Here is a 25,022-nt window from a genome sequence, read left to right on the forward strand (position 1 = left end):
ATACACCCTATCATTGTTCCATATTTGTTCTTCACTTCAGGAAAAAAAGAGACTTATAGTTGTTAGGGTTTCTAATATTTCTTGTATTTTATTTAATGAAAAATGAAATATTTTTACTTGAAATGGTTATGCGTAGTGTTTCTTCGAGCAATTATGAAGTGGGCAAAATAATATTTTCAAGAACAAAATGGTAAGAGATTGTAGCTTGTAACCGTTCTCTGCTCCTTAACCTTCCTAGAACTTCTTAAAATAATTCAACAGGATAATTGATAAAAAGTAGCTCTATCCTCTTATTATGAGTGTTCTGTCTTTCAGATTTATTATTAAGTGTTGATGGCCACTACACAATGATCACTCAAAAAGATACAGTGGATATAGACTTAAAGGATATATGTAAAAAGGGCAGATTTTTGAGATATAAAAAAATAAGACCAAGATAGATCACTTAAGAATTTTTTTCCACCTTTAACATATAAGCTGTACAATTCAATTGAAAAACAAACTGAAACTTTTAAGAGAAAAAATAACTATAAAAAACATAAATAGCATGGTTTCGTAAGCGTGCACACCCTTAAACTAATTACTTCATTGAAATCACCTTTTGATTTTCTAACAACATTCAGTCTTTTGGTAGGAGTCTTATCAGCATGGTATATCTTGCCTTGGGAATATTTGACTACAGTCCTTTGCAAAAGTCAAATTGCAAGAGGATCTCCTATGATCAGCCCTTTTCAGACACCCCACTGATTTTCAATTGGATTCATGTCTGGGTTCTGGCTGGGCCATTTAATCTACTTCTGGTGAAGCCATCCTTTTGTTGATTTGGAGGTATGTTTTGGGTCGTTGTCATGTTGAAAGAGGAAATTCCTTTTCATCTTCAGCATTTTAGCAGAGGCCTGAAAGTTTTGTACCAAAATATTATTTGCAACTGTTCAAAATTTCCTCTGCCTTGACTAAAACTCCAGTTCTAGCTGAAGAATAGCAGCCCCAAAACAGAATGCTGCCACTACAATGTTTCACTGTGGATATGGTGTACTTTTAGTGATGTGCAGTGTTACTTTTGCAACAAACATACTTTTTGGAATTAATGGTTCAATCTTGGTCTCATCAGACCTTAGTGCATTTTCCCACATGCTTTTGTCAGATGTGATGTAGGTTTTTGCAAAATCTGGCCAGGCTTGGACGTTTTTCTTTGTAAGAAAAACACCCTACCCCATATGAAGAATATGGGAGATTGTTATCACATGTACAACAATCAGAAATTGCCACAGCTCCTTCAATATTGCTGTAGGCCTCTTGACTTAGACCAGTGTTCTTGTTTTTTTTCATCAGTTTTGGAGGAACATCCAGTTCTTTGTAATGTCACTGTTGTGCCATATTTTTTATACTTGTTGATGACTGTCTTCAGTGTGTTCTACGGTATATCCAATGTCTGGGAAATTATTTTGTATCCTTCTCTTGATTAATACCTTCCAACAATAAGATTCCTTTGATCACTTGTAAGCTCTTTGCAGATGATGGTTTTTGCTGTAAAATGCAATTCAGTAAATGTCAGAAAAATCCTACTAGAGCACCTGAACTTTAAATGGACTTGATCACATTCATCTGGCAAGTGTGTACTGACCTCTATTTTAACGTCAATTTGAATATGCAAGAAATCAGGACCCAAAGTGATTGAAATTAATATAGATTTAATGCCTCCTAACAATTTTTCCAGGGCGCTGCTCTGGAGAGTCCAAAGAAGGGTTAAACACAGCCAATCTGCCCAGAACTGAATTGAAACTTTAAGCCACGCCTCTGGTGCCGACTCTCCCCAGATTTTTTCAATTCAGCTAGCCCAGTAGACGCTTTAAGATTTTCTCCAGTTCTAAGATTGATTCCTTGGACTCTCCAGAGGAAGAATAATTTTTTAAAACAGCATATTTAAGGATTTTTAGAGCAGGCTGGTGAGTTTAAATTTAAGTTTTTTTTTTTTTTTCCTTTTTAATTGGGTTTTTCTCACCCTTTCGGCTCTCCTGGAGTCCGGGGCTTTGCTCTGGCTCCTAGAAGCCACAGGCAGCTGTTGGGGGAAGCGTGTGGGTCGGAGTGCCGACGCCAGCGCTGTTGGGGCACCCCTACTGGGGGCCGATTCCCACTGGAAGCCCTCCGTTGCAATTTGTGCTTCTAGCAAGTCAAATTGCTGCGTGGGCTCCCAGGGCAGCCATTTTGGCTTCTTCCCTCTTTAAATTTGGCGCGCAGAGCTCCGGTGAGTTCCGGCCGCCATTTTGGATTGCGCAATCTTCCGGCTTTACTTTTAAAAGTTTTTTGCCGCAGCTGCCTGGTGCCTGGCTCTTTGCAGGAGCCGCGTGGAGTCAGACTTGGCCGGTGTGACCGGCGACCTGGGCCCCAATCCAAGCAAGTGATAGCGGCGTGGGATCGTGGCCTGCTGGGTCGCCTCCCTTACTCTCCTGCAGGCGCTGGGAGCGAATTCTGCTCGCGCCTAAAAGATTCCAAGCTACTTCAGGCCTTGCAGTTTCTCTGTCTCCTCAGGAGCATCGTGCTGCGGTGGGCTTTCTGGAGGTGGTGAGTGGTGGTTTTCCCATCCCCCTACTGCCCCAACCAGTGATTGTTACCATGGCAGATCAGGCCCCTGAGACTTCTGAGGGTGTCTCTTCCAGAGCCCCTGTAAGACAGGCCGGGAAAGCAGCCAGGGAGGCCATAAGAGGGAGTAAGCCTTACTCCAGGCATGGCCCCAAGCAGGGCTCAGGCCTAGACAAAGATGCATTAAGGCGACAGAAGGCCTTAGAAAAACAGGTTTCCAAAGCCCAACAGCAGGCCCAATCTTCCCTTTCGGTGTCTCCTGGGGAGCCCTCCAGGGAAATTCCTCCAGCCCAGGGAGGCCCCATTTCTGATAGTGAAGAGGAAGGGGATTCCTTGGCCATGGCAACTTCTCCAGGCCATTCCATGGCTGATCAGGCTGATCTCTTTGCCTGTCCCTCTGATATGGAGGAGGGACCAGCTCCAATGGGGCCCTTAGCCCCTCAACAGCCGATCCCCGGGCCCACTCAAGGGGTTCGCCCCATTGAGGACCAAGGGCCTAACCTATCCACTGAAATGCAGGAAATAATTAACAGGGCCATTTCCCAGGGCATTGAGGCAGGCATGCGAAAAGGTGGCAAGCGCACTCGCAAGATCCACCATTTGCAACCCCAGGAGGATTCCAGAGAGATGACTCCTAGCCTTCCACCTCCGTCCCTGCATTCTTCAGTGGCCTCCGATGAGTCAGACTGGGAGGAAGAAGAGGAATTTCTTCCTAGGCAGGAAGCTGAATTCTCTGGGGATGAGGCAAGCCCCGCCAAAAAGCCGGCCTTTTCAGGCTTATTTAATTTGGATAATTTCAAAACCATTTTAGATAAGGCTAAGATCTCAACTCACATGGGGTCCACCCCCCCAGCTCAGGTGGTTGTAGACCCTGATGATCTATCTGGGGATCTCTTTGAGGAACCCATTTCGGTCCAGGAAATAGTTCCTGTACCCAAGATGTTCCTCAATTTAGTTCAAAGACAGTGGGCGCAGCCAGCTACCATGGCTACCCCCAGCAGCCATGACAAGAAGCTATATACGGTGGATGCCAGCCTGGAGGAGCTGCTCAAGCTCCCTCCTATCGATCCCCCTGTAGCGGCTCTTACCTCCTCTTCTGTGCTCCCTCCTGACCTGTTGGAGGGGCTCAAGGCTGAGGACAAGAGAACCGAAACTGCTTGTCACAAGACCCATCAGGCAGCTGCATGGGCCATTAAGTCCTCCGCTTCAGCCTCCTTTTTCTCCAGGGCGGCTCTCCTGTGGCTGAGGCAGTTGTTGAGGAAGATACCTGCCAAGGACGTTAAAGTCAGGCAGGATATCAATAAAATCATGGCAGCCACAGAGTACACTGCTGATGCCACTCTGAATGCTGCTAAGTCTGCCTCGCGTGCCCTAGCGTCTAATGTTACTTCCAGACGCCTCCTGTGGCTTAGGCACTGGAATATGGATATGCGCTCCAAATGGAAGCTTGTTACTGCCCCCTTTAAAGGGGACAAGCTGTTTGGTGAGGTCCTTGATCCAGTCCTTGTGGAAAACAAGGACAAAAAGAAAGTGATGCCATCAGTCACCAAAAAGCCTGATCGTAAAGGTCCTGGCTCTTACAGGAGGCAGGCCTTTCGGAACAATGAGCCCTCCACCAGCTCCGCCCCCTATCATCGGGCGTATCCCCAGCAGGGTGAGCGGTCTCAGGACCGTCAGTCCTTTCGAGACAGAGGTCGCCAACAGCCCTTCTCCAAGCGGCCATTTCGGGGGGGCTCCGGCTCCCGACCCTTTAGGAGGTATAAATGACCATCACAGGTCAGCTCCCATAGGAGGGCGGTTGCAGTTGTTCCACGCCAAATGGGAGCAGACCACGTCGGACCAGTGGGTTCTTCAAACGGTCCGCATGGGTCTCACTTTAGAATTCTGGTCCCCCCCTCCCCGCCACTTCATCCGGTGTCCAGTTCCCTCAGGGTTAGTCAAAAGATCCCTCATGGAACAGGAGATAAGGCACCTCAAGGAGATCAGGGCCATAGAACCTGTCCCAGCAGGCCAGGAAGGAAGAGGGTTTTACTCCATCCTGTTTCTGGTCCCCAAAAACTCAGGAGGGTGGAGGGGGATATTAGATCTAAAGAGGTTCAATCACCACGTGACATATCGCAGGTTCAAGATGCAGTCCCTCCAGTCCATCTTGGGGTGCATCAGGCCAGGCGATATACTAACGTCCATAGACCTCAAAGAGGCCTACCTCCACATCCCTATCCGCAAAGCCCACCGCAAGTTCCTGAGGTTCTCTTACGCGGGCCTCCATTACCAGTACCGGGCAATGCCATTCGGCCTGTCATCGGCGCCCAGGACATTCACAAAGGTTCTCGCAGCCGTGGCGGCTTTTCTACGGTCACGTCCGGTCAGACTCCATTGTTACCTAGACGATGTTCTCATTCTGTCATCATCGCATCAACAAGCTGTCAGCGACCTAGAACACACCATGCAGGCGCTCCGGGACCACGGGTTCACCATCAACCTGGAAAAAAGTCATCTCGTCCCCACGACCAGACTGAAGCATCTAGGGGCTGTCATCGACACCACCTCGTGCACGGTATCCCTGTCTCCGGAAAGGGTGGCCAGCCTTCGGGAGATGGTCGTTCAGGTGCAGCAGTCACGTCTAGTCAAGGTGGTTCAGCTCTCACAGCTCCTCGGCAAGATGATCTCGTGCCTGTCAATCGTGCCTTGGGCGAGACTTCACTCCCGTCCCCTTCAGTGGCTCCTGCTCCCATATCAAAGAACAAACGAAAGCAGCTCAACAAGACTGATTCCAGTTCCAGCAGAGGTACGTCGCTCTCTAAAATGGTGGTTGTCTCCGGCCCTGTTAAAGGGGTCGCCATTCAAGGAGCCAGTCAGGCTCACCATCACAACGGATGCCAGCCTGTTCGGTTGGGGGGCCCACTGCCACAACCAGCTAGCACAGGGCAGGTGGTCCCCTTCCGAAGCCGCTCACAGCATCAACTGGCTGGAGCTGAGGGCAGTCAGGCTTGCGCTGAAGCGCTTCCAGAGCACCGTTCAGGGCCACCACGTGCGCATCATGACAGACAATGTCGCCACCAAGGCGCACATCAATCGACGGGGGGGAACGCGCTCCAGATCCCTGATGAAGGAGGCGGAGCTCTTGGGTCGATGGGCGGAGAGGTATCTCCTTTCTCTTCAGGCGGAGCACATCTCGGGCACGAGCAACACCCAGGCGGACTGGCTGAGCAGATCCACAGTCGACCACTCGGAGTGGCGTCTACATCCGCTGCTGTTCCAGCAACTGTCCCAGAGGTTCGGCCTCCCGCTGGTGGACCTGTTCGCCACCGCGGCCAACGCGCATCTTCCGCGGTTCTTCACAAGGTTCCACGACCCGAGGGCGGAAGGAGTCAACGCGCTGCACGGCCCGTGGCCGAAAGGTCTGCTTTACGCTTTTCCCCCGCTACCTCTTCTTCCCAGAGTCATCAGGAAGATCCTAGCAGAGGAGGCGGAGGTGCTGCTGGTAGCACCGTACTGGCCCAGGAGAACCTGGTTTGCAGACTTGGTGAGTCTTTCGATCACACCACCGTGGCGGATTCCTCCACAGGACATCTCTCTCAGCCAGGGGGCCCTTCAACATCCAGAACCCCAGTGGCTGCAGCTGGCCGTCTGGCACTTGAGAGGGATCTCCTAAGCAGAGGCAAGTTGTCAGACAAGGTGATTGGCACCATCCAAGCGTCACGACGGCAGTCCACGACGCGCATCTACGACGCCACTTGGAAATCCTTCGCCAGCTGGTGCACGGCTCATGGTACGTCTGCGCCCTTGCAGGAAGGTTTGGACAAGGGCCTGGCACCTAACACCCTGAGGCGCCAGGCGGCAGCCCTGTCAACCATCCTCTCAGTTGAGGGCTACGCATCTCTTGGCCGGAATCCAACCATCCGCAGTTTCCTCAGGGGAGCGACCAACCTGAGACCCCCAGTGGTCCACAGATACCCATCTTGGGATCTCAATGTAGTGTTGCGGTCCCTCATCGGGCCCCCGTTTGAGCCCATTAAGACGGCCAGTCTCAGACACCTCACATTCAAGACGGTTTTTCTGGTCGCTATCACGTCTGCTCGTCGCATATCGGAACTGGCTGCCTTGTCAGTCAGAGAGGACTTGTGTCTCATTCGTAACGACAGAGTAATCCTGAGGCTGGACCCTTCCTTCATTCCGAAGGTCAATTCCTGGTTTCATCGGGCGCAGGAGGTGGTCCTTCCGGATTTTTGTCCGCATCCTCGGCACCCGAGGGAAAAGCGCTGGCACATGCTGGATGTGCGTAGGACTATTCGCAGATACATCAAGCGCACGGCCAGTTTTCGGAAATCCGAATCTCTATTCGTCTCCTTTCAACCAGCTTCTCAAGGCAAAAAGGTCTCTTCATCTACCATCGGCGGATGGCTGCGAGCCTGCATTGCGCTTGCCCACGTTTTACAGTCCGTTCCTGTGCCTCGCAATATCACAGCACATTCGACTAGAAGCGCCGCCACCACAGCTGCCTGGTCTACACAGGCACCGATTGAAGAGATCTGCAAGGCGGCCACCTGGACTTCTCTGTCTCCATTTGTCCGAAATTACAAACTGGACAGTTTTGCATCGGCGGAAGGGGCCTTTGGGAGGCGTGTTCTTCAGGGCATCCATACCAGCGGAGCGACCCTGATGGCTGAGCCTTCCCGCCCTAGTGACAGTTAGCTTGGGCATGTCCCTTCTTTGGACTCTCCAGAGCAGCGCCCTGGAAAATGACCATTGTCTTACCTGAAGGGTCCTTTTCAGGGCGCTGCAACGGAGAGTCCACCCCGCCCTGGGGTCTATTCTCCGCTGGTGTTTGTGAAGTCACAGTGTTGTTTGTTGTTTCTGTTATTGTTGTTGGACTATTTTTGACTTGTTCCATATTAGACTTCCAGTTAAAGTTTCAGCGCACAACTGTTCCACGTCTTCATTGAATAAATCTGGGGAGAGTCGGCACCAGAGGCGTGGCTTAAAGTTTCAATTCAGTTCTGGGCAGATTGGCTGTGTTTAACCCTTCTTTGGACTCTCCGTTGCAGCGCCCTGAAAAGGACCCTTCAGGTAAGACAATGGTCATTCTACAAGGATCTGAATCACTAAAAGTCATAGCAACTTGACTTTATATAAGTCAACAGAATTCAAGGTGGCTGGACTTAGATCTCTTGTGGGCGGTGAAGGAATTTGAGACCAATAATATGCTTGGTATCTCCCTTGGGCTCAGCTTGGTCATCTCCCCTTCAGTTGGTTAACTCTGAAAACATCCACTTTCTTATTTGTAAGAGGGTGTGCATATTTAAGCAATCACATTATTATAAGTTTTTTTAGTGTTATGGTTTGTTTTTCAATTAAATTATACATCTTATATGTTATATTAAAGGTGGGAAAAATTCCGAGGTTATTTATCTTGGTCTTATTTTTTTTTTTACATTTTAAAACGTAGCATTTAACAGAGATTTTACTATATTAAAGAAGCAAGGAAACCTTAAATATATTAAGGTATTAGAAATTCAATATATTAATTGGAATAAATTAATTTGTCAAAATTTTGTTTAGAATAAATTTCAGTGTCCTTCAAATTGTTGGCGTATATATTTACAGTGGTGCTTAAAGGTTTATGAACCCTTTTGAATTTTTAATAGTTCCTCATATTTATGCTCTCTGATCTGTTAATCAACTAAAACATTGCTCATTTATTTATTGAGAAAAATATATACACATGTATATCCTTAGGATCACTTTTCTAAGTATGATTTTAAACATTTGTTTAATTGGTTCTCTTTGTATAATTTTACAAATTACGTGGAAAACAGATCATGTTTATGCAGAGATATTAAAAATTATGTTCAACAATTACCAATGTCAGTTTATTTAAAAAGAAATTAGGTGCCATATTTTATTTTTAGTTATGTAGATCAAGAACAGTAAAAAAAAAAGGATACCAAATTTGAGAGCTGAAGATAATATGTATAGCTACTGATATTCTAGGAATTCTTATAATTTATCATACCATTGATAAATTGAGAAATGCACATTTTGAAGTTTTAAATGTATCCAATAAGTCAGACTGTTTTCTTGTTCTTCACTGTTTATGTAGATAGAGTGTCTTAGAGTGTCATCTTCAGAACAGGGTTGTTACTAGAACCAGCATAAAAAATCCAGATTGTTCAGGTAGGAATGCATTAATAAAATGAATAATATTGGACTTAAGAAGACTCCCCACTCTTTACTGTAATATTTAACATTGTATGAAAAATACATTCAGGTGTGTATGGTTGGTATTAAAAGTTTGTCAAATATTTTTATTTGGTAGATGATGGATTCATACTTTGTACGTGAATGACCATTATGTGCAATTTTGTAATATATGGAACATTATGTTAGAAACTTAAACCATAGATTTTTGTCTTAACAAATCGGCAGTGATACCTTGGAGAAAAATTTCATGTCTGAACAGATTTGGAAATCTCCTATCTGTAATATCCCAGACCAATGTTTTGGATCTTTTAACTAGAATGAATAGAAATGTTCACTTTGTTCGCTACCTTCTATTATGCTGTAGCTACTTAAAAGAAATATGTGCATAAGTTTATTAGCAAGTTACTTTTGGAGTAGGAGCTAGTTTCTGAAATGTGTCTAAAAATATCTCCACAATTATTGGGCTTTCTTTGTAGTTAACATTTTTCCCATTTTTTTTGTCCTGGTCTTCTCTAAGGTTCTAGGACAACACCTTTACTAAAGAGTTTCTCAGTGCAATTACTCCATCCAAAATTCAGCCTAGTGAGTTGGAATAAAGAGAACAGATCTGTTCATTATCTAGAAAAACAGACACTGCAAAATTGAAATTTGTATGCATCTGACACATTTTGATATAATGTTCCAAGGTCAGTAAATTAGATTAAATATATGTCTAAAAAAAGAAAAAAGTCTGGAGTGCTGTTTCCAATTTTAACGTGTTATTGTAGCACTTTAATCAATTTTTAACTTAGAACATGTCAGATTGCATAGTATCAATTCACAGAACTATCAATAGGGAATGAATAAACAAACATTTATTGATCATGATATAAAAAAAGATTGCTGCAGAGATATCAATTATTACCTTGGACAAGGTGCAGTCTTCTTTAATAAAACCAATTTGATAAATAAGAATATTAATGTAGGTACTGATACCACCCTATGTTTGTATAGTCATTGTGATAATATTTAACATGAAAGCTTAGTGGATGGAAACCTAAAAACAGGTTTTAGTTTCAGAAAATTGTGGAAGATAAACAATGTATGCTAACAGTTCAATCTTTAATGTAATTGTAGTTTCAACATACTTTGTGCTTTGTGTATGAATTTCCCGAATAACATTGTTCAAACATATATTTAATTGACTGCCATTTTTATTAAGATCTGGATCTTATTAACAGTAGAAGCATTATTTGAAAGCATATATATCATTTCCCCCAGTTTTAAAAAATCTGGCAGTACCATGGATAGCTTGAACATATTGTTTGAGGATGACAGTGGTAGTCCAACACATCTAAGGGCACCAAGTTGGGTAAGACTCAATTGTATCAATCTATGTTTTTTCTGAGAATATAGAAATATGTTCTAAGTTGACAGTTAACTGTTTAAAAATTTGATGTGATTAAAATACATTTTTTCTTCTATTTTCTGCCAGCACTGGTTTACTGAGCTACCTCCAGTCTTGACCTTTGAGCTCTCAAGATTTGAATTCAATCAAGCTTTGGGAAGGCCAGAAAAGATACACAACAAATTAGAATTCCCTCCGGTTTTATACCTGGACAGGTACAGCTCATTATAGAACTTGATAGCAGGGTAATATAATTTTGGATGTAATATTCAGAGAATGATAATCTAATAATCAGTTCTTTCAGTTGCTACAATTTAATATAGTATTGTGAAAAATATATTTTCCATTTCATCCCCATTTATTCTTACGACAAAAATTAGAGTTTGGACATTCGGCATCTCTTTTCCATGTAGGGCACTAATTTATATTGGATGATCCTAACAATTATTTTATTAGCATGTGAAGTTAAGCATATTATGCAATAATTTGCATACTCTATTCTGTTTTCTTTTTTTGGTATTAGAATGTAGATTGACCTCTTCCAATAGAGTATTATCTGTCCATTGGTTTCCTTTAGCATAGCTATTTGAGGTAGGAACTTCTTCTGAGTTCAGAGATCTTTATGTATTAAATTTGAAAGGCATTCCTTATTTTTCCTTGCATGTTTCTCTCATCAGTATCTATATTGATATTGTTGTAATGCTGCTCCTTTCTTTTCTAACAGTTTTCTGAAATTCTCAGTTCCTTTCCAAGATTTCTGTCTTGTTGACAATTTCTGCTGTTCTGATATTCAGCTTGTTTTCTTCTCTTTCTTCATGTTTGGCATTGTTTCACATTCATTCCTAATTACTTAAGTTCATCCCATAATTCTTCTAGTTCTTTATCAGTGAGGTTCAGGACTTGGAAGTGATCCTGATGTTTTCTTTGTCAATGGTGGGTATATGTTCAAGATCCTATTGTGGAAATAGTCTGGCTTTCTTTTTCTTTAGCTTACCTTGAAACTTGAGTAATTTGTGATCTGTTCCATAGCCGGTACCTGGCCATGTCTTTGATGCTATAACTGAGCTCTTCAGTTCGGTGTTTTAAGATAGTATTAACTGAAGAAACGTCTGGAGTAGCAGAAATTGATAACTTGTTCTGCTTCATTTCAGTTTCATAAGTTATACAATCCAACTGCATTTATGTTTTTAAGAAGTGACTAGATAGTCATTTATTTAAATTTGTATAGGTTCTCCTGCTTGAGCAGGGAGCTGGACTAGAATACTCCAAGGTATAGTCTAGTCTAGTCCACTCTACTCTACTCTACTCTACTCTACTCTACTCTACTCTACTCTACTCTACTCTACTCTACTCTATTCTCCTTTTAATATTTCCAACTTCGGCATTTCAGTCTTCAGTCACAAGCAACACATATTGCTTGCATTGTCTCCTGATTTCAAAGTGAACTTGGTCATAACACTTCTCTGCTTCTGTATCTGTGATTGGAGTATAAACTGGATAAATCATCACATTAAAAGATTCTTCACAGAATCTAATCGGTATTTAATCATTGATTGTATTGTAACCAAGTACTGTTCTTGCTATACACTTCCTAACTATAAAAGCAATACATTCCTTCATTGTTTTAAGTTCTTAGTAATAAATAGTGTGAAATAGTCTTTCATACTGAAAGATTGAAACTTCTGATCAATCCATTTTATTTCACTGTTGCCTAAGATTTCAATTTATAGTTGTTTAATTTCACCTTTCTGCTGCACTTTCCCATTTTCATGCTTTTATGTTTCTGCTTTCCAGCTTTTGGTTTTCTTTTCCTATATGGCCGGGATGGCGAACCTATGGCACACGGCCTCCTGAAGGTCCCTGAAGCCTCTGGAGGGCTTAAACCGACCCTCCGAGCAAACCGGAAATTTCTTTCAGTTTGCTCGTAGGGTCAGTTTTTGCCCTTTGGAGGCTTCAGGGAAGCCGCCTGAAGGTCCCTGAAGCCTCTGGAAGGCCTCTGGGAGGGGGAGGCTGTTTTCGCCCTCCCCAGTCTCCTATAAAGTCTTTGGAGCCTGGGGAGGGCGAAAAAAGCATGGAAAAATGGGGGGAGCGCCTCACATGCGTGCATGCACACTGGGGGGGTCGCATGTTGCATTATGGGTGCAGCACGCCCGTGCACGACCCCCCTGCGCTCCTCCCCCTTAAGGCAGGCTGCTATATGGCAGCATTCTGAAAGCTTTAAATGTAAACATGATTAGATCTTCCTCAGTAGAATGTTGATTGCCATCTGACTTAAGAATCCTCATTATCCAGCATTATATTGTTAATCATTCTATACAAAATATATTGGAGATGGAAATAGAACTTTGAATCTGGATAAAGGTGAAACAATACATAAACATAATTTTTTTTCTAATAGTTTGCCATCCTTGCCATACCTATAAAAAGCTGTCAAAAGCAGTTGCCTTATGATTTAAGATGAACATGTAAGGGCCATCTATTGATGTATGTATCTATAAAAATATTTGTCCAATTGAAAATATAATGTCATATTTGGAAAACAAAGAACAGGCTTGAATTTCTTCACCTATTTCAATTGCTTACAAAATTCCAGAATTAAACAATGTCACTAATGGTAAGTAGAAGTACTAAGTGAGCACATTGCTAAACTATGCTGCAGATGAATCATAATTGTTTTTGTTCTAATAGGTATATGCACAAAAACAGAGAAACTACACGAATAAAACGAGATGAAATCAAGAGACTGAAAGAATACCTCACAGTATTGCAGCAGCGATTAGAAAGGTAACATAGAACATTCACCCGTAGAAGATAATGGAATTTAGTTTACTGACTTTTTAAAATTTATATTTCATATATCATAGGTAGCTTTCACTGCCAGAAGTTATTTGTATTGTCTCTCATGGGTTTAGGCTAATTTTAATTGATGCATTTGGCATTAAAATAATCCAAGAGGTATCAATTAAATAATCTTTTAATCTACTAAAATGGCAGCTGTTTATCTCAAATATTTTATTCGGATGAAAGGCATCTGTCTTGTTTGGGTTCTTTTGTAGACCTGTACTGTTCATTCTTAAAAATCACAGTTATGTATCCTGTTTATAAAATGACTGTGTTTAGAACACTTTTAATGACAACATTTGATATGTTTTGGCAGATATTTAAGCTACGGTTCCGGTCCTAAACGATTCCCATTGGTAGATGTCCTACAGTATGCGTTGGAGTTTGCATCAAGTAAACCAGTATGCACATCTCCTATTGAGGATCTTAGTACTAGTGCTGTTCCTAGTGGTCCTTTGTCAACACATGCAATACCAAGGTAAAACTGCCTCTGATGTGTCTGTTCATATAATATAGTCTAAAATACTGTATTTTTCAGAGTATAAGATGCACCTTTTTTCTCAAAAAAGAGGCTGAAAATCTGGGTGTGTCTTATACATCGAATACAGCATTTTTTTGCCTCCCGAGGTCCCGCTCTCTTCACCAAAAGGCATAGCCTTATGGAGGCTTTCAGAGACCTCCTGGGGGCTGGGGAGGGGAGAAATGAGCAAAAAAATGGGCCGTTTCCCCCAGCCCCCAGCAGCACTCTATAAGCCTCCAAAGGCTATGCATGCAATTTCTTTTAACAAAAACCAGCCCAGTTTTCGCACCTCTCCCAGGAGTACTCTGCAAGCCCCCCCAAGGCTATTCATGCCTTTTATTTGGAAAAAAAAAACCAGCCCATTTTCGCGTAAAACGGGCCGTTTTGGGGAAGTTTGCAGAGTGCAAAAAAAAATTTTTCCCTTTCGGAAAGCTCTTAGAGTGATTGATGAGAATTACATTGATCAAGCACTGTGCCAGCAGAAACAAGTGTTAGGTGCTGCAGGTTGTTAGCGATTTCCTTCTCCAGCATATGGATAAATACACCTGGAAACAACTACCTACCTACCTTCTCTCTCTCTCTCCCTACCTACTGTATTTCTCTCTCTCTCTCCTTCTATCTACCTACTCTCTCTTTCTCCCTACCTACTGTATTTCTTTCTCTCTCTCTCTCCTACCTACCTACCTACTCTCACTCTTTCCCTACCTACCTACTGTATTTCTCTCTCTTGCTCTATCCCTCTATCTACCTACCTACCTACTCTCTCTCTCTCCCTACCTACTGTATTTCTCTCTCTCTCTCTCTCTCTCTCTCTCTCTCTCTCACTCACTCTTCCTCCCTCTACCTACCTACTGTCACTCTTTCCCTACCTACCTACTGTATTTCTCTCTCTCGCTCTATCCCTCTACCTACCTATCTACTCTCCCTACCTACCTATTGTATTTCTCTCTCTCTCCCTCCCTCTATCTACCTACCTACCTACCAACTCCCTCCCTCCCTACCTATCTACTGTATTTCTCTCTATATATATATCCCTCTACCTACCTACCTACTCTGTCTCTCTCCCTACCTACCTATTGTATTTCTCTTTCTCTCTCCCTCCCTCTATCTCCCTCCCTACCTACTCTCTCTCTCTCCCTACCTACCTACTGTATTTCTTTCTCTCTCTCTCTCTCCCTCTATCTACCTAGCTACTTACCTACTCTTTCTCCCTACCTACCTACTGTATTTCTCTCTCTCTCTATCCCTCTATCTACCTACCTATCAACTCTCTCTCTCTCTTTCCCTACCTATCTACCTACTGTATTTCTCCCTCTCTATCTACCTATCTACTTTTTTAAAAATTTGCCTCTTCAAAACCTTGGTGCGTCTTATACTCCGGTGCGTCTTACACTCTGAAAAATATAGTAATTTTAATAATATTAAGTAATATTTGGAAAAATACATTGCTTCTGTTTACTTTCATTGAATTTTTTGTATTCTTAACAAATGTAGCACAGCAGAACAACAGGGGCCTTCTACAGAAACACAGAGCGCAGCACCTACCCAGCGATCAGTTATACACAAGCCATTTACACAATCACGGATTCCTCCAGACCTACCCATGCATCCAGCACCACGGCACATAACTGAAGAGGAGCTATCAGTACTAGAGGGCTGTTTACACCGTTGGAGAAAAGAGGTGGAAAATGATACTAGAGGTACAAATTTGGAGTTTGCCTTAAAATATATACATACTTGGAGAATGAAACAACATTTAGATAATAAAAAACAACAGCATTTGAATAAAAAGTAAATTTATATAGCGTCTCCCAGAGTTCACTGGATAAATGGATGGTAACTTTATAATGGGTGGGTGGGTGAGTGGAAGGATGGTTAAAGATATGTGATAAAATAATATTTCATACTAATTGATATTGAACAAGCCAATGTTATGATACAATTTATAAAAAATCAATTTTAGATAATTTACAGGAATTATTTTAGAATATGACACATTTTTTATTACTTTAGATTTGCAAGAAAGCATAGCTAGAATACAGAGAACAATTGAATTAATGTACTCTGACAAATCAATGTTGCAAGTAAGTACACTTTCTGTATAACACAACTTTTGTTAGTGATGCATTTTGTACATGTCAAGAGTCTAAATACATATACATTTACATTACTATGAACACAATGTAAAATGCCTGTAGTTTTGGAGATTATGAATCTTCAGCACAAACAAGACCTCGTCATATACTTTCCACTTCCATTTTTCAGGAGATAAGAATGATTCTTACAGTTGCAGTTTGTGTAATAATCATTAAGTAATTTATTTTATTTCACCCATTCATAACTTGAATAACTTAAAAGAGTTATAAGCCAATATATTAAGAAAGCAGTAAATCTAGTTACCAACAAAAGTACAGAATATATCATTTATTCTCCAAGAATCATGTTGCTTATAGACAGTCTGTTAAATTCTTACGCAGTTTCAAACTGGAACATAAATAAGCTAGATATTAATACCCTGTTTAAACATGACAGTGGTCAATACTTGTGAAATCCTTCAGGTATTGGTGAGTGAAATAAAATGCACGGGACATTTTTTTATGAGATATAGTTAATACCTCATTCATGTGTTTTATATTGCTTGTTTCAGCTATTCATATCAATATATAATACAATGCTCTGTATGGCAAAATTTACCTGGAAAGTCTGCAGTAGAAAGATCACTATTATTGCCAGAATGTAGTTGCACAGCTTTGCATGAGCAGGAAAAGAAAAACATTATTGTATTTTTATTATGACAGACTTGCTTATCCATCATATCTTGATTTTATTTGATTTAGGTTCCTTATCGGTTACATGCGGTGTTAGTTCATGAAGGCCAGGCTAATGCAGGACATTATTGGGCATATATTTTTGACAGTTATCAACAGAGGTGGATGAAGTACAATGATATTTCTGTGACAAAATCTACTTGGGAAGAGCTTGAGCGTGACTCATTTGGTGGTTATAGGAATGCAAGTGCTTATTGTTTAATGTATATCAATGATAAAGAACCACTTTTTATACAAGGTAATATATAATACGTTTCTCCCTGTATGTGAATAATTTAACATATTACAATATTCATATTACTAAACATCACAATTTAATATTTAATATTGCTTGAGACCTAGAGAGGCAAGGAAAACTATAATTTAATCTGAACATGCCTGCTAAATTTTTTGTTGTGATTCAGTTTGGTATTGCTGAACTGTAAATAAAGGGCGCTGTAAAAGAGTTTTCATTGAAAACAACCCTGTAAAGCAGGTATGTACGTGTATGATACATTGTGAGCTATAGGGGACAGCAGGGAGAACTGACCTGTTTATTGTATTGCTTCCATTTACTTCAGTCCCTTTCAATACAGTTCTCTAAAAGTAGAGTTACCCACATATACTTTAGAAACTACACCAGCTGATTTCTGGCCTAAAATTCTTGCTGAAAAATTGTCCATTCAAAGCTTTTTAAAGCACTGATGGTGATGAATAAGAAGGGTGTTTGACCCTTCTCACAACAGTTGACTAACCCACCTGCAAACCATTGCATAGATGAAACAAAATAAAGAATAATATTAAATAATAACCAAGTTCTTTTTTAAAAAAGATTAAATAAAATTTTAGTCTCCCATTAGCTTATAGTCTGAACTGTCACCTATAGACGAAATTCATAAAGATTTGATATTCTAAATGACCTTATACCTTTATCTCTTATAGAAGAATTTAACAAGGACACGGGGCATATGATTTTTGGATTGGATACATTACCTCCTGATTTAAGAGATTTTGTTAAAGAAGACAATAAACGTTTTGAAAAAGAGTTAGAAGAATGGGACGCACAGGTTTCTTTGAAAGCTCAACAAGAAAAAATATCCCCTGTTCCCAGGGTGCCTATGTCATCTACTGCCCAAGGTTAGTAAGGAAAGCCATTTTTCAATGCTTTTTTCTTTTGTGAATCTTTTTTTTCAACTTTAATATAACATATAAGATGTATAATTTAATTGACAAACAATTTAATTGAAAAGTGTGAATCTTCTGTCACACTACAGTAGCAAACATAACCTGCTATGCCATGAATGCCCAAGAACAAGATTGCTCCATCTATACTTGATATATACTCCATCTATACTTGATATTTATTTATTTATTTATTTATTTTGATTTCTAGACCGCCCCCTCTCCCCGAAGGGACTCAGGGCGGTGTACAGGTACCAAATTAAAAACCATACAAATAATCATAAATATAGTTAAAATCGGATTAAACTTTAAACCCCTGTACAAGTTTATAAAATATACTTGATATATATGTCACCGTGAAAGACCGAAATTGGTGAATGTCGACATTCACCGGTGAATGTTGGTGAATGTCGACATTCACCGGTGAATGTCGACACATACCAATTTCGGTCTTTCACGGTGACATATTGTTACTGTGAAAGTCCGAATCTCAGCGTAACGCTTTCCTTTGGCTTTTCAATTCGCGGTCCTGGAAACTACTCGTTCTAACCGCGCAGGATCGCAGGTTTAAAAAAAAAAAGCCCGCGAATAGAAGACGCTTAAAAGGAAGCGAGGAGCCGAGGTATTAGGGTAAGGGTATTAGGGTAAGGGTGTCAAGAGGGTCCTGGAAACTACTCGTTCTAACCACGCAGGATCGCAGGTTTAAAAAAAAACACCCGCGAATAGAAGACGCTTAAAAGGAAGCGAGGAGCCGAGGTATTAGGGTAAGGGTATTAGGGTAAGGGTGTCGAGAGGATAAGGACATACACCAAGCGACTATGTGAATGTCGACATTCACCGGTGAATGTCGACATTCACGAGATTTCGGACTTTCATTCACCGGTGAATGTCGACATTCACCAATTTCGGACTTTCACAGTAACATATATACTGCCTTATCTCTACCTATGCCAAATAGCAGTTAATACTAATAGAATGTGCCAGCATATTTCTTTTTGCTGTTAGCTAAATCAAATCCCAAATAGATACCATGCTAACATATTTATAATAGACTTTTCCTTTTTGTTCCCCAAAAATCATGGGAGAAGAACCAGAGTATTTGGAACAGCCCTCAACAGCTGATTTCTCAAAACAGTTGAAAGAAGATTCTATACGAGCAATCACAAAAGCATTTACTGAACAAGAAGATAAGAATCCTGAAACTATTATGCACATGGTGAGATCCTTAATATATGGATTTTTAAATTTTGGCTTGCATTAAAACAATCCCACTAGCTCTGTTTTAGTACACTGTATGTAACAGAGTTTCTGTTTGTTTTTCAGCCCCCTCAGAGAGGTGCTTATTGGCTAATTAAGTGACATTATGGCAAGCTTTGAATTTATTTATTTCTTGATTTCTTTTATCATGTACCAACGAAAAACTCTTTTCTTCGCAAAATTTTCTTGATGAGACTAGGTGCTTGTATCTTATTAACAAATAAAATAACTGTCCCTTTTTGGCAGATGACATTGAAAATTGGTATGAATTATGCTTTTAACAAATGTTTTAAATCTCTTGACCTTGCACATAGGCAAAAGAATTAGGAAAAGTATGAGATTAATGTTTATTACAATGCCCTCTGCATTACTTGGATTCATATCCAAGTACGAAGTTGTTTCTCCTGTTCAAGATCACAGGAAAATAACTAGAAAAGTGATGAGTTTATTATAAGTTACAACAAAAAATATATTTCTATCTGTTATTGCGTAGTAATAATTTATGTGAACTAATTTTCAAATGGAAAGTTCAGGCAAGTAGATATAGTTTAGAAATAATCATTCTAGAAATAATAAAATCATGTCCTTGGATGTTACATCCAGAAACATCTAGAAACAATTTTACAGTTGTTCAGCTGCAAAGTAACTGTGCTGACAGAAAAAAAATCTTGCCATCTTCATTAACTCAGAGCTGTAGTCCAATAGCAAGTTCAGAGCCAGTACTTAATTAGGAGAGGCTACTGTGCCAAGGTTAGATAAGAATGACTGCACAAAAGCACATGTGCCACTGATTCAGCTTCTTCACAAGAACACTGAGCACATTAGTATTTTTTCCCAAAGCACTGGCGATATGCAATAAATTGGCACAAGGAGAAAGGATTTTTGATATAGCATATTAGTATGCTAATAAGTGCCTTGCATGAGTGAAAAGAAATATTAAACTTATTGTCCCATAAGATGGAAAAAATGCTGTATAAAATCACCTCTGTATTTGGCTATTTTCCTGAGTAGCCAAAATGCCACAAAAAATGAAATTTGAGCATAACTTGAACTGGCATACCTTGTTGCAGATGCTGATGCACTTGAAGTCAAAGTCTTATATGCATTTTTCTGTTGAAACAGAAAAAAATGTTACATTCTTGGATTGATATTCTTACTAATATCAATTTATAGGTGTAAATGCCTAAATGACAAGGTACCAGTTTCTTTGAAATTTACATTTAAAATGATTTCACATTACTTCATTTTAAAACTAATCTTATGCTTCAAAGGAAGAAGTACTGGAGGAAGCTGTACTGAAGGGGAAGGTATTCAGGAACTATAGATAAGGACAGATCAAAATTAATAAGGAAACATGGGTAACATTTTTTAATTCAGTATCATAACAAAAGCTTATATGTACATTCAAATAAGAAATTACAAACTAATTAAATATAAATGAAAATGAACGTGGAGTTTTATTTGACTATATTAAAGATGTTTTTATTCTTACTGTTGCTACAAAGTATGCTCAGAGCATCTGGAAATAGAGCTGTTTATAAAATGAAGTAATAAATAGCATACAATTGAACAGGAACATAAGAGAATGACAGAGTTGGAAGGGGCCTTGGAGGTCTTCATACATTAAAAAATGTTAACACTCATATAGATTACAATAAGCAGGCTTGTTTGTTGTTACTAATGATATAGCATCATTTATTTAGGGTTACCTGTTGATGATTTTGACAGTGGAGTCTGGCATGATATGATCCATGTCGCAAAGAATTGGACATGACTTCATACTGAACAACAGCAATTAATTATTCTATTTCATAAACAGTTAAGAAAGAGGGAAACAAAACTATATTGCTCGTAGTCTGAATATGAAGTATATACTACATGCATACAGTATATTAATTATAAGTGGACATATTTCTATTTATAAGCATTTCCGTTTTAAACTCTGCATTCTTAAATGAGTACTCTAAAGGAAAAAAAGTTAAGCAACATCTCTGACAGCAAAAAATTAATAAAGTTAAAACTGTAAAATAAATTCTGATTGGTTTCTTGTCATTTTAAAGAATAAAACATAAAAACTGGGATAAACCCACAACTAACAAATTTATCCCATCTCTGCCCTTGAAATTCCATGTGTATGAAATATGTCCATTACTTCTTTGCTAAATCTTTCCCCAAAAACATTTTGTATCCTTTTGGATGTTGTGGGCTTTTAAAAATATTTTATACATTTATAACACCCTGATAAAAACAAATAATTAAAAATTAAGGATACATATAAATACAGACTAAGACTGATAACATCTTCACTGCAATTGCAGTTTATCTGATAATTTGATAAATCTATTATCAAATTGATTTTTGTTTTCATTTATATTTTTAATCTACAGAATTCTCATAATGACCCAATTGGAACAGCTCCAAATCAAAAAGTTGTAGAAGTGACGATTCCTGATATAGGGACTTACGTGGTTGAGTCAGAGGAAGGGGGGTATGATGATGAGGTATCATCTTCAACTTTGTCACAAACTATTACATCTTTCATGTGCTGTACATAGGTGCCTGAAAAACCTTTGGCATGCTTGCACATGATAGAAGTTAACTAGCTTTTGCTTTTTAACAAACTTAAATTCAGTTTGTTTATTGATATTGACAAAACCAGAAACTGCTGTTGCTTTGTTTCTAATGGCACATTTATTTGCATGATATAAAATTAAACTTAGATCATCCAGATGTACACTTTCAAAACTTGCACATTGTGTTTATGATACTATAAATCAGGTAAAAGGTGTGTCCTCACAACATTTAAATATACAAGCCACAAATTCAGTTAGTTATTCACAGTTATTCTATAAGTTAGTTTTCCCATTGGAAGGCTTGAAAGGGGAAAATAAAACGTTTACACATGGTTTACATATCTGAAATACATGCTAATCAGCCACACATACCAAAGAGAGGAAAATGATTGATTTAGTCACATTTTATGCACACACACAATCCCTCATTACATTCTGTATCTTATTTTATGAAGGTTGGAGAAAGTTTGAATATCTTGGACAGTTAGTAATTCTTTATATATTATTTTTGAGAAATATAGATTTAAATTCTAGTTGTAACAAAATCACTGTGCCTCGTTGCTCCCTGATATGTAGTAAAATTTACTTCACTTTACAAAACCATTTGCATGTGCTGATACGATAAATATATTTTTAAATGCTTGAGGTTAGTTCAGAAATAAATTTAGATCAGCTAATTAAAGTGATATAACCTACTATATTGAAACCACTGAAGCAAAATCTAAACATTTGCCACTGCAGTTTGTGCATGCAGTTGCTATATGACATGAGTCTGTGAAGGCACATACTGACTTGAATTTATATTTTTCATTGCTCAATATATACATATATGAATCTCCTGTGACAGGTTATGCTGACCCCGAACATGCAAGGTATTATAATGGCTATAGGTAAAGCCACGCATATATATGACAGGTGTGGGCCAGAAGCAGGGTTCTTTCAGGTACAATCAATACTTTCAATTTTTCCTTTTCTGACTGTTTTTGTACTTTAATTTGTCTTTGAATTTTTAGTTTGTTTACATTTAAATGTGTTTTGTTGAAATTTCATCATCCGTACTTGGTAGTATTTTTGTAACTATTAATGCAGTTTTTACTTTTCCTTGAGATTAGTAAAATTGTAAACTTCAGTACAAATTTCAGTAAGTGGATACATGATACTGCTTAAGAATTAGTACCCTAATTCAGATATTAAGTACTAATAACAATGGTTTAAGTAACGGGTTTGTTTTTAATATTATTATTTTAATACTGTTTTTAATCTTTCAGAGTCATTAAGAAAGTAGGTTGCAAATGTATTCCTAAATGAGAAAAATGAAGGGTTTGGTGTTTATCTAGTATTGCAGGCACAGAAAATTGATGAAATTGCATATGATATTAGTGCATTTACTTACTAGGAGAAATAAAAATTATGGCTATAAAGTTAAGTCCTTTAAATATAACCAGCCACAGACTTGCTTTCTATTATAATTGCCTAAACCTGCCTTTTGCAATAATTTTTCAGTAACTACAACAGTTGAATTGGTGACTCCCATTTTTTTTCTCGATTTTTTTATTAAGCACATAGATCAGTCAATATATTAGCAGACAAATATATCAGTCTTTTTTGCTTGAATTAAATTATGCCTCCTAAAACACAAAACAACTGATAAGATTTTTTCTCCTCTTCTTTCTGCTGATGGCAAACATAAAAACATGTATATGTAAAATGCAAAACATACAGTTTTGATCCCAAAATTGATGTGGCTTTAGATCAGCGGTTCTCAACCTGTGGGTCATGACCCCTTTGGGGGGTGTCGAAGGACCCTTTCACAGGGGTCGCCAAAGAGTCTCTTCCACAACCTGCGCGCCCTGACCCCGCGCTGGTGCCGGCTCTCGACTGGCAGAGGCGGTGGCTGTGGCGCTGCAGGGTGCTTCTGCTGGGCGCGCTGCTCTTGCTCTCAGGCACCTGCCTATGCTACAGCCTGCTACTCCTCTGCTGCGCCCCCCAGCCACCCTCAGCACTGAGCCCCACTTCTTCGACCGGCACTATTAGCGGAGCCTGGAGTGTTACAGATGAGGTGACTCAGTGGAGCTTGGGAAACGGCCGCTGTAGGGAACGGGTGGAGGGAGAGCCGCCCAGCAGCCTCTGCCCGTCGCACCTGATCGCCTGGCCGTGATGCTCTGCTTTCCATCTGGCCCGGAGCATCAGAACCTTGTAGTGCTGCTCCACGTCTCAGGCTCCCCCACAACCCGCCATCTCACTTGGGTGCCTGTCCTGTGCCCCCTGCACGCTTTCCCAGGTGCCCTGCTGGCCCTCCACCTCCTCTCCCGGTTTGAGGCGGCGGGAAGCGGTACTCCTGCTCCCTGTCTGTCCCCCGTTTCCCGGCCGAGACTTCCTTTCGGGTGACCACCTCCTCCTCTCGCAACCCCCTGGCCAGCTGTGTGTGGGGCCGAGAGAGTGCGCACACACGGGGAGACCACCCACAAGTGAGCAGCAAAGCGCTGGCTGCTCACTTAAGGAGGGTCTTAACAGGGCATAAAAGGATGTGGCTTCTCTCCTTCACTAAGGCTCCAGCCATGACCTTGCTGTGTCCTCCATGTCTTTGGCCAAGTGCAGAGGGCACAAGCTCAAACCTGAAGTGGCAGGAAGCAAAGGCTGCCTAATGGGCGAATGTGGTGCAAAGGGAGGTACAGGGCTGTTTCGCTCCTGCACTAAGGCTCTGGCTACCCTCCTCCTTCTCCCTCTCCTCCTCCTCTCGTGTGAGGGGGAGGGATGACACAGCAAGGCCAGGGGATTGTGAGGGGGAGGAGGGTCACCTGAAGGGAGGCCTCGACCATGGCTGGTGATTGTTCCTCAGCAGAGAGAGAGAGAAAGGTGAGAGAGGGAGAAAGAGAAAGATGGGGAGAGGGCGGGAGAGAAATGAGAGGGGGAGGAAAGGAGATAGGGAAAGACAAATGGAGAGAGAGAGATGAGAGGGAGGGAGGGAGAGATGGGAGAGGAAGAGAGAAAAAGATGGGAGAGGGCGAATGAGAGAGATGGAGGGGAGGGATAGATAGATAAAGAGATTAGGGAGAGAGGGAGAAAGAGAGAGATGGGAGAGGGAGAAAGAAGGGCAGAGGGAAAAATGTGTGTATGTGTGTGTATTTCCCATAGAAAAGAAAACAGCCACAAAACCTGGGAAGCCGTGGCTAGGGGGGGAGTCAAGTGACTCGGTGGGAGTGAGTAACATCGAGTTGGCCATGCCCACTCAGGTTTTGTGGCTCCCGTTGTTTTGTTTTCTCTGGGAAACGGGCCCAAGTGGCTCTTTTAGTGTTTAAGATTGCAGACCCCTTGCCTAAGACCATCAGAAAACACATATTTTCTATGGCCTTAGGAACCGAGACACTGGTTCCTGTGGTTGGGGGGTCACCACAACATGAGGAACAGTATTAAAGGGGCATTAGAAAGGTTGAGAACCACTGGTTTGGATCATTCTGAAAGTTAAGTGTAAAATTTCTTCTAAATTTATCTTAAAGTGGAAGATCAATGAATTCAACGTTCCTGTAACATGGTATGGAATTCATATTCTTATTCTAATTATGGAACCTAAATAAAGAAATTGGTATTAGAGATAGCTGAAGAAATTAAAAGGAAAGATTACTCATCCCTAAGAGATACGACCTCAGAAAAGCTACATGTGTAAATAAAAT

General features: G+C 40.6%; 1 protein-coding gene across 3 annotated transcripts in view; it reads left to right on the forward strand.

Annotated features, from left to right (window-relative positions):
• Positions 1-25,022, forward strand: part of USP25 (ubiquitin specific peptidase 25) — a 70,005-nt gene that overhangs the window by 35,892 nt on the left and 9,091 nt on the right. Inside the window, exons 11-20 of one of the 3 annotated variants that reach the window (XM_081950220.1) lie at positions 10,259-10,386; positions 12,860-12,955; positions 13,329-13,490; positions 15,027-15,232; positions 15,546-15,616; positions 16,370-16,598; positions 17,282-17,476; positions 18,610-18,737; positions 21,166-21,279; positions 22,199-22,294. In XM_081950220.1, the coding sequence (XP_081806346.1) occupies positions 10,259-10,386; positions 12,860-12,955; positions 13,329-13,490; positions 15,027-15,232; positions 15,546-15,616; positions 16,370-16,598; positions 17,282-17,476; positions 18,610-18,737; positions 21,166-21,279; positions 22,199-22,294 (1,425 nt within the window). The remainder of the gene's footprint in view (positions 1-10,258; positions 10,387-12,859; positions 12,956-13,328; positions 13,491-15,026; positions 15,233-15,545; positions 15,617-16,369; positions 16,599-17,281; positions 17,477-18,609; positions 18,738-21,165; positions 21,280-22,198; positions 22,295-25,022) is intronic. The other 2 variants (XM_081950221.1, XM_081950222.1) reach the window with 2 other exon arrangements.

This window comes from Natrix helvetica (genome assembly GCF_964273705.1).
Source record: "Natrix helvetica genome assembly, chromosome: 4".
In the NCBI taxonomy this organism is placed as follows: Eukaryota; Metazoa; Chordata; class Lepidosauria; order Squamata; family Natricidae; genus Natrix; species Natrix helvetica.